The sequence below is a fragment of the Thunnus thynnus genome, chromosome 14 (assembly GCF_963924715.1).
Source record: "Thunnus thynnus chromosome 14, fThuThy2.1, whole genome shotgun sequence".
Lineage (NCBI taxonomy): Eukaryota > Metazoa > Chordata > Actinopteri > Scombriformes > Scombridae > Thunnus > Thunnus thynnus.
Window position 1 is genome coordinate 18,552,849 of NC_089530.1, and position 13,626 is coordinate 18,566,474.

At 42.1% G+C, this 13,626-nt stretch overlaps 1 protein-coding gene across 3 annotated transcripts; it reads right to left on the reverse strand.

Annotated features, from left to right (window-relative positions):
• Positions 1–506: 506 nt before the first annotated feature.
• edrf1 (erythroid differentiation regulatory factor 1) lies at positions 507–13,387 on the reverse strand. 3 transcript variants are annotated; one of them, XM_067610349.1, is made up of 26 exons: positions 13,127–13,387; positions 12,762–12,920; positions 9,784–9,992; positions 8,990–9,056; positions 8,776–8,901; positions 8,518–8,642; positions 8,272–8,419; positions 8,023–8,133; positions 7,798–7,919; positions 7,447–7,558; positions 7,166–7,313; positions 6,925–7,036; positions 6,382–6,493; positions 5,707–5,991; positions 5,504–5,575; positions 5,243–5,390; positions 4,893–5,084; positions 4,182–4,382; positions 3,734–3,952; positions 3,227–3,453; positions 2,938–3,096; positions 2,511–2,660; positions 2,087–2,240; positions 1,847–1,962; positions 1,542–1,714; positions 507–1,451 (listed from the first exon to the last, which is right to left on the reverse strand). In XM_067610349.1, exons 2-26 carry the CDS (start codon positions 12,858–12,860, stop codon positions 1,289–1,291), a joined length of 3,750 nt encoding a protein of 1,249 aa, XP_067466450.1. In that variant the 5' UTR covers positions 12,861–12,920; positions 13,127–13,387; the 3' UTR covers positions 507–1,288. The 3 variants fall into 3 exon arrangements, with proteins under 3 accessions (XP_067466450.1, XP_067466448.1, XP_067466449.1); XM_067610347.1 differs by having other exon boundaries at positions 13,078–13,387; XM_067610348.1 differs by having other exon boundaries at positions 12,762–13,387.
• Positions 13,388–13,626: the final 239 nt, after the last annotated feature.

Below are 13,626 nucleotides of genomic sequence, written 5' to 3' on the forward strand. Positions count from 1 at the left end.
TGTGTCATTTAACGCAGTTGGTTAGGTTTAGATCACGGTTTGGGTTAAAATGGGTCAGCTCAGGCAAAAGAAAAACACTTGGTTAGGGTTAGGAAAAGATCATGGTTTGGGTTAAAGTGATCAGTAAAATGGAGGAAAAATGTCCAGACGTGACGGTAAAAATGTCCAGTTTAACGCCATTAAAATGTCCGGTTAAAATGTCCCGACATGATGGTAAAACCGTCCACTTTTACAGCAGTAAAATGCCTGAAGTGATGGTAAAAATGTCCGGTTTAACAGCAGTAAAATGGCTGATGTGACGTTAAAAATGTCCACCTTAACAGCAGTAAAATGCCCAACATGACTGTAAAAATGTCTGGTTACTGTTCTCGAACTGAGCTCTTCTGCTGCTTTTGCAACTTTTTGCCAAGTATCTATCTAGCCATCCTAGGCCAAAATCACCTTAGAAAAGAAAAGAAGGTCACACTACATTTAAAAAAAACTGCTGTAGAAATAAATTTAGTGCGTAAAATTTAGAAAAACTTTATTTTCATGTCACAGCAAACCATGCTGATACAAACTCACATTTACACACAGAAATGTGCACAAACTAGCCTCGGAGTTTGCATTGAATGTTGCCAAACTATTGCACACAGTTGTTTTTGAAAAGCAAATGACGTGTTTGAGCTTATGTCAACTTGTCAGCCTTCAATCGCACTTCAATCCATTTTATTCACAGCATTATTGGTATTACTGAATATCAAAAACACCAATTATATTAAAATTAAATCATCTAGACAGACTAAATGATTTATCTCCTTTTAAACTCCTGTTTGTAGAAGTTATATGTTATTATAGCGTCTGAAGTTTTTCTCATGGCATAGGTTTTTGTTTGTAAGACATGAGACAATCCAGGTGATGTTTGGTATAGTCGTCAACAAATCCTACATGTAGGAGCTCTAAACATAACCAAACACTGCTTAAGCGATAAGAAAATTAAAGAATATCTTCTGAATTTACAACTCTTTTCACAAAAATGTACAATTCAAAACCTGTGATGCAAATGTTAGAAAAAAGATGAATTCGTTTTAAAGGCGCAGGAGGTGAAATTAGCTTTGAAGCTGTCATTCAGAGTTGGACAGTGTTGCCTGAGCATGTTAATAATGGTGTCTATAAATATTTGTTTTCTTTTGGAGTATTTTTTTTGAGAAGACGGTTAGGTCAAGTATTCCAAGTCTTCCTCAGGATGGGTTTGGAGGTGAAGAAAGCAGAGTCAAAGTCTTGAGGGTCTTCCTTGTTTATGTTTATGTCATGATGGCGTACCGGTGTTGTCACCCCCAGCTTGTGGCGTCAGCTGCTGCAGAAGCTCCACGTAGAGCTCGACGCGGCTGAGGAGTAGTGCGTTTTTATCGGCACGCAGCAGCTTGGAGTACACGTTCTTATAGGTTTTCAGCAGCTCTTCGTCCTTATTGCTATAATGAAAACAGATGAGTTGGTAAGTTGTGAGAGTTTAAAGGATTTTAGATGCATATGCACCATAAGGGATTTAGAATCTTGCTCACCTTGGTTTACGTTTCATAGTCGTCATCAGCTTGATCAGCTGCAGCAGCAGGAAGGAGAAACTTGGCTCAAACACGCCAATTAACTTCATCACCTCCTGGAGGTTCAGTCCTGAGTTGGGACAAGTGGCCACATCAGGAGACCCTTCAGATTCAGCGGGGTCCGCTTCACTCAGCTACAGATCATTAGGTGAAAGGAAGAGATGGTGGAGGTTATGGTGTGTGATCAAGAAAAGGTAACAAAACAAAGCTTTGTAAAGCTGAGTAAGCATGGGAGAACATGTCCTGACTGCTACTCTGAAATGTACCTCCATCTGCTCCTCCAGCAGCTCTTTATGAATGAGTTGGAAAGCAAAGCGAGTCTCCGTCATGACCTCTAGAGCTCCAGTCAGGCTCTTCAGCTTAGCGGCGTTGCTGCTCTGACCTGTGGAAACACAGAATGAAACATTACTAGAGGCTGCGGATGGAAATGTTCTCCAATTCAATCCCTCTGTTCTGACAAAACCAACATTTACTGACATCATTCGTCACATTGAATGGCTACTCACCAGCCATGGTAAACTCAGCAAAGGCCACCCTCTCCAGCAGCGTGCGGAGCAACTCGCAGGGTGCATCTTTGAGGCTGAGGAATAAACAAACAGCCTTGCTGTAGTGAAGCTCTGCCAGGCTCCGATGCTGCTTCCTCAAGTGTTCATCCCCCACCTGTCACACAATTAGAGCCAGAAACACAGACATCCTTCAGTGTATATTGTATCACTGAAGCATGAAATACAGACATCCAATCACCACTGCTCCTTGTTCTTCTTCTTCACAGAAAGTAAACACATTTGTCTTTTGACACAAACAAAAAAGTCAATGACTAAAGGGTGAGCTAAGACGTTTCTGATTTATTGACACCAAAAACAAACAGATATCCAGAATAAAGATATTGATTTTCTTTTAATCATTGTGTAGTTTTACATGTTTCCCCACCTGGTTGCGAAAGCAGCTGTGGTACATAGAGGCCAGGCGGTGGTGGATGGTGGCGGCTCTGTACTGGTAGAGGGGCTGGCGAGCTGATTCCGTCTGCAGATCACAGTACTTCAGGGATTTCATCATAGCCTCAGTCACCTCCCGTTCAATCTGGGGAAAAACACACAGGGAGATGGCTGATGTCTGGCGTTACTGATAGTGCACCCATATGTATTCACCATGATTGCATTTTGGATGGAAGTATGCATATCATCGGTGATCTTCAGATTTTCTCAATATGTGGACTTTTTCAGGATATGAAGGTTGCTACACGGCATGAAAATATGCCAGTCACTGGGAAATAAATCCAAAGATTATCAAAATGGGTAAAAACTTAATTTTAGAATATTTGTTCAGTTTTATGTGAAACAAAAGTGTTCAATCCAACCTGCTCCTGGGCCTTCCTGGACAGCGGGGCGTAGTCCTGCAGAAGTGTAGCCAGGGTGAAATAGGTAGTGGACAACTCCCAGTTTACACTGTCCCACACTGCTGGGTGGTTCTCTCTGCTCGCCAGTGACTTCATCGCCCGCAGGTAGTAGTCTATGGCCTGGGGTAAAACAATGTATTAAATAAGAGCATGATAGGGAAGGGTCTTGATTTAGGATAAAAAAGGTAGAGAACATTAAGTTCTGCAAAAGAAACAAATAATTTGGCATTGATCCAGTGTGAAGTAGCACCTTATTATAGTAGAGCGCTTCTTCAGGCGAAAACTCCCCTCTGCTCTGGTCGGCAGAGACGGCGCAGTGAGCCTGAGCACAGATTCTCATCAGCCTGCCAGTGTTACACAGCAGCAACGCTGTGTTTGTGTTGTCCCTGATGGCTTCAAAGTCCTTCATGCCTTTCTCAAAGAAGGCAAAACTCTTTTTCCACATCTCCTGCTCTGCTATGGACACTGATTTCTTCACTAGAGGGGTAGAGGGAGAACGCCAGTTGGAAGCAGTAACAAAGACAGAAAGGCAGGTAAAACAATTATATAAGCAAAATGGAGTAATACAATTTTATTAAGTCTCTTTTTATTATTTTGTCTGATCCAGGTGCACAGAAATCGAATTATATAAAGTGCATAAATCTGTTAGATTGCACATATTCAGAAGGCTGCATCTTTAAGTTAAAGAAAATAACTATTTTGAACTATATTCTGTACAACCACACTGTTCAAACTACTGTCCATTTATTCAACATACCTTCTTTCTCAGTCTGCATGGCTGCAGCTTGGTTCATATAAAAGACTCCCATCTCGTTGCGGATGTTTCCCAGCCTTTTGAGCACCTGAGCCAGCTGATCTGAGGAATCATCTTTCAAAGCTTCAGAGACTAGCAGTTCATACACCGCCTCATAGCACTTACAGCTAACAAACAGCTGGTACTCCGGGTCCATAGCCAGGTCTGTTGCCATGTTGAAGGCTAGAGAGATTAAAAGGACAGAAGGGAACAACAATTGAACATAACAACCTCAAATTATACAAGACATTATAGGAGAAACTTAAATGGATAAAACAGCTCTATACACCAAGTATGGATCAGGCGTTTAAGTGTTTACCAAAACCCTTAATTTCAATACATTAGGCAAGAGAGTCTGCCAGTATATATTCAAAGATTTGTATGACTGCATTGTCTCTCCTCAGTGACTGACCCTGGCAGCTGCTCTCTCTGTGCAGGCTATGCAGGATCTCTTGGTCCTCTTTGGTTTGGTAGCTGTATTCCTCTAGGTAAGCTGCTCTGTTGTTGGCATTCTGGGCCAACATCAGCTGGATGTCCCCACACAAAGACAGGCACTGGCTATGAAACAGCAGCACCTGCGGGTGCAGTGTGCCGCTGACTGAACAATAGGCATCTGAGAAAACAAAGGAAGAAACAAAATGTTCAGGTATTATATTGCACCACAAAAATGTTGATGTAACGGTTTAGTAGCAGTATGAATTAGGATTTTTTGATTATGCATTCATTTCAAATGAATATTTAAGTGGCCAAAGGTTGGTGTTTAATAGAAGTTTTGAAACAGTTTCGGGTGCAATTTGATGTTTTTATAAAATTCCGATAAATTCTGATTTGATTCATGAATAAATAACAGTTTATTCACAGCCATTTATTCTTCTACATTGTGTTTGTCGGCGCAAATGCCAAGATGTTCTTTGTATGTTTACATGCTTGGCTAGTAAACAGATTCTGACTCTGATAAAAAAACTATGAAAATTTAGGCTTGTGGAACAACTAAAAATTCCCACAACAATAAAGCCAAATGTCAACCACAGTTACACAAATGAATCCTGAAAATACTGAAAAACAACAACTATAACTACATTTCCAAATGTTTCTGGTGTATTGAAGAAGTAAATAACCTTACCGTAGCACTGCAGAGATAACTTGATGTAGCGTAAGGCTCGGCCGTACTTCAGCAAGTTCGTGGCTGCATCAGACAGGACGAAGTAGGCCTTGGAGGCCTTGAGAAAGAGCTGCAGCTTCATACGGTGCTGCCACGAGCCGGGTATCATCCCTGAGCGTGTCGGGTGCTTCTGATCCGCCTGCAAAGGCCCAACTGAGAGAGACAAATGAGAGTTTGTAAATAAGATGAGGAACGACCTGATAGCGAAGTCATCTGGGCACCAATTTGTGTATTTGATATGAAAAACATCATGTTTTACTGCGCAATATTACAATATATCAAACATCCTACAGTATAAAAGGAGGACTGACCTCGTTCAAGGAGAAGAGAGATGCCTTTCTCAGCAGCGCACCCTCCGACTTCATTTCTGTCCTCATATTTAAGAGGAATGGGTGTGTTAGGATCTGCAGCTGGGAGATCACTCTCCTTCTTAATGCTGCCATCCACCGCCTTCAGCCCCTGTGCAGTTTATTACAGCCATTTATTAACACTTTATATGACAAATTTATCGGAAGACATCACATTATTAGCATTATATGTACACAAAACATAAATATCATGCAGAGACTCGCCTTTAGTACGTAGCTCAGTACGTGTCTGCATCTCTCCTCCTTGTCTTGAGAAATGGGGAAAGCACAACTTGGCTGCAGGGACGAAAAAAGGGAAGATTTTCTTTTTATGTTTACACGCAACATATTTATCTGTACACTCCACTCTTTCCCCTTTCCGTCTGTCTAGACGAGAAGGCAGGAAAAACATTTACAGAGTCACTCACTCTGATCAGGTGAGTGGATTTGTACTTCTCAGGGACAGACAGCTCCCCTACGGAGCGGATCACAGCCACAGCTTTACTGTCATCCTGTGGGGTGGAGCAGTTACTGTAGGAACCGTTATCATCGCTGTCCTCTGTCAGCTCCTCCTCCTCCTCCTCTTCCTCCCTGTCTTCGTCGCTGTAGCTGTCCTCTGAGCCACCGGCCCGGAGCGACTCCCCTCCATCTTCTTCCAGAGGTTCATCGAGCTGGAACAGCTCTGACAGCATGTAAGCGGCCGAGGCGATGATCTGAACAGACAGGAGACGGAGGAGATCAGGACCGGAGTCAGATTCAATCAAATCTAAACTATGGCATTCTCAGATCCCCCCGCTGTCTGAATATAGGATATAAATACTACTCCTATATGGAAACATTTGCAAACATTTAGCCTGAGCACAATGTGAACATCAAAGACTGAACTAACAGGACCTATGATGACTAATTGGGTCCTTGACGTACTGAATCACTACCAATGAAGAATTCTGGTAGGTCGTCCTTTAAATTTCAGGGTGCGTGTGGGTTTGAATCCAGTCCACATCTCTGAAAGGCACATCTCTTCCTCTCTTTCCGAGTCTTTCCCACCTCTATCTAACTGTGTGACATTGAAATGCGGCTGAAATTTTGCAGTTTCTGCTTACCTGAGGATGCCTCTCCTGATCCAGGAGTTTGACACAGTTTAAGAGCAGAGTTCTGATCGTGCCATAGTGCTTTCTGTTTTGCCTCGCCTTCAGCATCAAGTTGCTGGCCACTCTGCATCACAAAACAGAGAATGGACAGGAAGTTATTACAATTTTTCACCATTTTTATTGCTAATTATGTCTGATTTGACCATAACTCATTTACAAACTATATTTTATACAAAAAAGAATCTCTTAACATTTCATTATTTTTATAATTATTTAATTCAAAAACATAATTATGTTTAAATAGTTAATTTGACTCTTCAGGCCTTCTACTATTTTTACTTAAACTGACAACAAATATTGTTAGCAAATAAAAAAATACATATTGTAAAATATTAAATAAAATTTCAATAACATGTCCCAAGCTTTTTTGGATATGAAGACATTTTTCTAAATTTATTTCAGCCTTGGAATCAACTTTAATGCCTTTCCCACAGTTTTCCCAACTACAGAAATCCTTTAACTCCTGTCCTCTGCATCTGTCTCCCAGATACCTACTTATAAAGTAGCACAGCCACAGGAAGTGTGAAAGGATTCTGACATTTCTCTTCTTCAGCCTCCTCACACAGAGTGGTAAGATCATAAAGCTTCACAAAGTCACTTCCGCTAGCTGAGGATTCAAGAAAAAACAAACAAACAAACAAACAAACAAACATGAGAAGACTTGATGACGAACATGGCGCTCATGTAAGTTAACAAGTCTGAGACTTTTAAGAATTCATGCTCACTCATCTCCCACCTTTAAAAAGCCAGTAGGTGTGACCCTCTTTGGTGCAGTTGGACTTGAGGAAGGAAAGGATGTTTTGTGCGATATCTTTCACCACCCTTGTGGAGAAAGTGGAGTTCTCCAGATGAGGAATGTCCTCTGTTTTTATCATCTCGTATTTCTGCAATGAAGGAAATCACTACATGTTGAACACACTAAGGATGAAAATAAGTTTATGAAAAAGATTTATAGGCAACCATTTAATAGAGCATGATTCTTAATGCAATACTGGCCAAAAGCAAACAGTAATTTACCTGAACAATGCCATTGACGTGAAAGCACATGACAAGTTCTGGAACATTGCACATCAGATTGTCGAGCCAGTAGTCGATACCTGTCAGGATGTTGATTGGTTTATTGTTGTCCCTGAAAAACACACAAAGAAAGAAAGAAAACCAGGGAACTCCACGTTAGATTAAACAAGAATAATGTAGTGGAACCAATGTGGAATTCGGAATTCGAAATGAACTGTCCCGTCTACCTCCTGAGGTCAGATAAACTAAAATAAAAACTTATCTGCCCAAGCCATTGCAACAGCATCATTTTCCACTTAGTGGGTATTAATGTCAGACCCTGGATGGGAGAAAATGGTTTAAAACTCCAACCTGAGTCTAAGACTGACGGCAGGATAGCGACCACCTCCGAAAATAGGCATGTTGGACCCAACCAACATGTGGATATCCTCAAATGTCCACATGATGTTTCGCACGAAGTCGTTTCTTAAACCCTGTCAACAAAAGTGACATCAAAGTATATCTGTGTATTTAAATATACATTAGACATAATCTACCAACTGTAGTCCATTTAGGCGGGGTTAAAGTTTATGTTACCTGACTGTTCTCCCCTTCATTGAAGAGTGTTGGGAGGTTTTGCTCTTTGGGTACAGATGTCACCTGGCCCAAAGCAAACTGACTGTCCACAGAAACACTTTCCTGCACATCCTGCACAAAGATCAGTGTTTTAATTTAAAAAAAAGCTGAGAATATGACACAAATGATTAATTCCTAGCCAAGACAAAAGCAACAATTCCCTCTTAATTCCTTCTCAGGTGTGCCTGTCCTGTCTGATAGCTAAGCTACCTGTTTAGTAGCAGCTGACTCTTCTGTGTCGGAGGGTGTGCTGGTGAAGGCGGTGGGCCATGAAGAGCTGAACTCTTCTGCCTCATTCTCCTTCTCTCCTTCGTTCAGGTCGTCTGGTACAGGCTCTGCAGCCCCATCGCCATTTATACTGCGGGAAACACAGAAGTTGTAATGGAATAAGACTGAAAAACACCTTAAAATGAAGTAAACGTGTTTTTGATCATTTGAGTGCTACCAAGAACTCACCTGTAGTAGAGGAACTTTGACAGAATTGCTTTCTGATACCAGTGCTCTTTACTCTTCTTTTTCCTCTGCCACTTCTGATCTATGAGCCGCTGGTAAAACTCTTTTAGCCATGTCCAATCTCCCGTCTATAACACATACACACAGCGGAAAGCACATACCCAATCATACCTCATACTTGAATCATGGCACAGTTCCCTCATAAAGAAATATCTAGAACTGTCCTTGGTTTGAAAAAGTCTCCAAAAAATCCTGTTGTACCTGAGAGGATCTCATGAAGAGCTCCTGAATGTCCAGCTCATCCAAAAGCAGTGTCCGACCCACGCGGTGAACTGCCATACTGACATGGGACTTGCTGTAAGGAATTTTCAAAAGCTTCTTGATGTTCTGAATGGGACAGAATACAGTGGTAATGTTGTGCATGTTTCAGAAACAAAGATTGTTGAAATGTTTGCCTTGCAACGGATGCACAAACCTCTGAGTCTGAAACCACGTCAACATCATCCCCAATGCAATCAATGAAGTCATAGGCCATCCCGAAACTAAAAAAAGAAGAAAAGGCACTTAATCGCTGAAGAGTATTTGATTTTATGACATGGATTAGGGTCAAACGAATCAGTATCTGTGATGTACCTGCTGAAAACTCCAATATAAATGCATCTTATATGCACATATGCTACTGTATTATACATAATTCTGTGACACATGTAGTTCTGTAATATCAATGAAACAGGGCAGGATGCCTGTGGTTTGACATAACACACTGTTCCTAACACGGTTACACCAGTTAAGTACTAATCAGTCTTTATTAATTCTCTTCCAACCAACAACAGAGGCCATCTGCCCGACAGGTTTCCAGCAATTAAGCAGAGCCGAGAGCACAATGCCTTCAGGTTTAAATAATTTTAAACACTACTCCACAGGTTCATATCAACAGTTAGCCCAAGGTGATGTTTTCATATGTCTTTTTTTATCTCGACCAACAGTCTTTCAATTACAATCACTGGTTGGTATTATTAGTAAATATGGTTTTGCAGATTATATTTTGGTAATACATATCATACTAGATGTCATCAAATTTATACAATATGTGAAGGATACTTTTAGACCATTATGTTTTGAATTTGGGCCCACCACCATGGGCCAGGAAAGGTGGCTAAAGAACTAAAAAACTGAATTTCCCTACAGAGATCAACAGATTTTGCTGACAGTTTCACGAGAGCTATATGAATCAGTAGCTGTAACAGTAATTTACAAACTTTGTTGTACCTGGAAAAAGGCTTGCTTTTGCTGCTGGACCCTAACACTGTGGTGCCAGCACTGCCCAGCTGGGGGTTTTCTCTCAGCCAGTTGGCAGGAGGCAGCTTCAGGTCTGTCTTCTCCTGCAGCAAAGCATAGCTGGTCGGAGGTGGGGCGGCAGAGTATTTGACCACAGCACGGCTCTTTATTTCACTGTTGCCTGAACATAAGGCCGAGTCCTACAAAATAACAAAACAAAGTGCCAAATTAGTGAGTATAACCAGGAAGTATTGATTGAGGGTCATATTTAAAGTATAGGTTTCCAATTTTTCAAGTCTGTCTTAAAACAACAGTTAGGTACCCATGTGGACACTGAAAGAGGTTTTTCTACTGTTATTATTCCTCCTGTTCATACTGGCTATTAAAAGATCCGCTTGAAATGTGTTTTCAATGTAAGTGATGGAGGCCAAAATCCACAAAAATGCATTTAAAGAGGTCATATTATGCCCCTTTCCCAGTTTAATATTTTCATTTTCATGGTCTATTTGATGTGACACACGCCTGAGCCAGCCACAGGTAACGGTCGGTGAAACACAGAGAGCAGAGGAGAGAAACTAGCGAGACCATAAATAACAGCAAAACGCAGTAGACTCTCACACTGAGCTGAAAAGAAACGAGGGCACATAAATGAGGTAAATACCATAAATAAACATATTTTGTTTCTTTCAGGAGGGGCGGGGAGTCCCATAAGCAATGGTGGGGGAAACACTGAGAGTATAGTTGAAACATCACAACGTTACAGAAGTCCAAACAGCTTGTTTAAAGGCACAGTTTCTGAATATGGGCTGTGTGCATTTCTCAGTGGACTGAACATTTTGATACTTTCGCAGTACAGTAGGCTATTTATATAGCACCTAGACCTGCTTCATAATCAAAAAAGAAATGGAAAGCTCCCTTTCTACAATGTCCTCTTTAAAAGTTTATCTGGAGCTTATATGAGGCTTCAGCATTGAGCAGTCTGAGTCATATCAAGTGGATATCTGCCACATTTACAGTCTTTTTAGCATAAAATTCCCCCTGTGTTTCCTCTGACAGTGTTTCCCTGTTGAGCTGTGGTGGAAGCATAGTAACAAAAAGAGGGACTTTGACATTAAAAAGACTTAAGTTCACAGCCCTCATCTGTCTCCTCCACGAAACCACCGCACACCCAGACTTCACAATGCCCACAATGCTTTCACCCTTCCCCCCTTAATCCTCCTTGATGAGCTCCTTGGTCCCAAACCTGGTCAGGTTAGGAGACAGCTGGAGAGACTCCAGAGAGGCAAGGCTGCGGGCCCTGACGGTATCAGCCCCAGGGTTCTGAGGACCTGCGCCAGCTAGCTATCTGCTATTCTGCGACACCTCTTCAACCTGAGCCTTTACCAGGAGAAGATACCAGTGCTGTGGAGGACATCCTGCCTGGTTCCTGTTTCCAAGAAGACAACACCATCTGGCTTCAGCGACTATCGACCAGTTGCCCTCACATCTCATGTGATGAAGGCGGGTGAAGGTGAGAGGCTGGTCTTGGCCCACCTTAGACCACAGATGAAATCATCGCTGAACCCTCTGCAGTTTGCCTACCAACCTCATATGAGAGTGGATGATGCCATCATCTGCCTGCTGCAGCAAGCTCACTCGCACCTGGATGGAACTGGTTGCACTGTGAGAATCACATTCTTTGATTTCTCCAGTGCATTCAACACCATCCAGCCACTGCTACTGAGAGAGAAGCTGCAAGAGATGAAGGTAGACATGTCCACCATCTCCTGGATCACCGACAACCTGACAGGCAGACTGCAGTTTGGGGTTTGTCTGACCGGGCAGTGCTCTGTCTCTGTACAGATGCTCCATAGGGGACTGCACTGTCTCCCTTCCTTTTCAATTTGTAGACCTCAGACTTTCAATACAACTCCAGGTCATGCCACTTGCAGAACTTCTCTGACAACTCTGTAATGGTTGGGTGTATAAGTGATGGGCGGGAGGAGGAGTACAGAGCACCGGTAGACGATTTTGTGGAATGGTCTGGATGAAACCCTCTGCTCCTGAACATGACCAAGACCAGGGAGATGGTGATCGACTTCAGAAGGAAGAGGACGTCTATACAACCCCTGTGTACTCTGGGAGAGGACGGTGACCAGGTGGAGGACTACAAGTACCTGGGTGTCCACATTGAGAGCAGACTGAACTGGAAGACCAACATCGAGGCCGTATATAGGAAGGGGATGAGCAGACTCCATTTCCTGAGGAAGCTGAGATCCTTTAATGCGTGCAACAAGATGTTGGAAATCTTCCACCACTCTGTTGTTGCCAATGCACTGTACTTCACTGTAGTCTGCTGGGGGAGCAGTATTGGAGACGGTGACACCAACAGACAAACTGAGTAAGAAGGCCGGCTCCATAATTGGCTGCAAACCAGACACCTCTGAAGTTGTGGGGGACAGGAAGACGCTGAACAAACTGTTATCTATTATGGATAATATTGACCACCCTCTCCACCGCCTACTGGACAGACAGTGGAGCACTTTCTGTAACAGCCTAGTTCAGCTTCACTGTCACAAGGACAGATAGAGGAAATCTTTCCTGCCCAAAGCAATTACTCTCCACAACACCTCACCTCTGTTTAACAGCTTTATAGTTTCTGTCTCAACCAAACTACACTGTTTTGCTCTTTCAATAACTTTGCTCATGGTGAATTTGCACATCTTTATACTCCTACTCTACCTCATTGCATGTCTAAAACTTCCACAACTTTGCACACTTGTCTAATGTATGTAGTATGTTGTCCTATGTTTATATTTATAGTGTATGTTGTGTTTCTTTTCCTATAGATATACATTTCTCTCTTCTAGTGTTGATATGTATATTGAAAGTTCCCGTGCAACGTCTGGATAACCTGCTGCTGTAACACAAGAATTTCACAATTTGGGATCAATAAAGTCCATCCATCAATCCATCTTCTGTCTACTTACATGCTTGCTGCTCTCTCCTGTGCAGATGGGCTCACTGATTTCCTCCTTTGCATTATCCAAGGGGATCCCAGGCTCTCTGTCCGCAGCTGATGCGCTCATACTGGACACACGACTGTTACAATCCAGCAGACATGGGTGACCTCTTAACGACTAGACAACCTGGCAATATATACACCAAGTTAGCGAGCGAGATACGTCAATTTATGCCGATAAAGTTAGAAGTGTCTCTAGTTTGCTAGCTTAGCACGCTAGCTCCTTCACACAAAAAAGTGTAGTTACACAACATGGTTATCGGTTAAAGTTGAACGACACTCACATGAGCGGCTGCCGTTACTTTGTCAGTCTTAATAACATGTAGTCCTTACATGTTTAATTAAATAAGCCTGATCAGCAGTCAGCCTGTCTGTTGTTGTCAGGGCGCACGTTAGTGCGAGCAGTGAGCCAACAACAACTTCCTGTTGTCAGGGTAAAACAACGTCCAAAGCTCGTCTTCTTTCTTATTTAGGCGCTCGAAATAACTACACATTTTAGAAAAAATGTATACGACAGCCTTTACAAACACACACATATCATTATATCATAGAATATTAGCAAAAGTTACAAAAAATATTTTAGCTAAAGCGATTTACTGAGAAAAAAAAATTATGAACCGGAAGTACTTTCAGAGCTGACAGGTCCTTTTTCTAGGTTGTGTCTTGATGGTAACCCTAGATTAGCGAAAGATCTCGCGAGAGTGATCATTGTAACCCAAATTATGGTCTTTCCCTAACCCTCACCAAGTGTTTTTTGTGTCTAAACCTAACTAGACCTTCACCACGGCGTTGTCACATCATAAAACATAATTGTTTTGTATAACGCGTACAAC

Coding starts and splice junctions, on each gene's coding strand:
- edrf1 (XM_067610349.1), bottom strand. CDS start 12,860: ATGAGCGCATCAGCTGCGGACAGAGAGCCTGGGATCCCCTTGGATAAT. Junction 4,383..4,892: donor GTTATCTCTGCAGTGCTACG/GTAAGGTTATTT, acceptor TTGTTTTCTCAG/ATGCCTATTGTTCAGTCAGC. Junction 3,097..3,226: donor AAGCGCTCTACTATAATAAG/GTGCTACTTCAC, acceptor GTTTTACCCCAG/GCCATAGACTACTACCTGCG.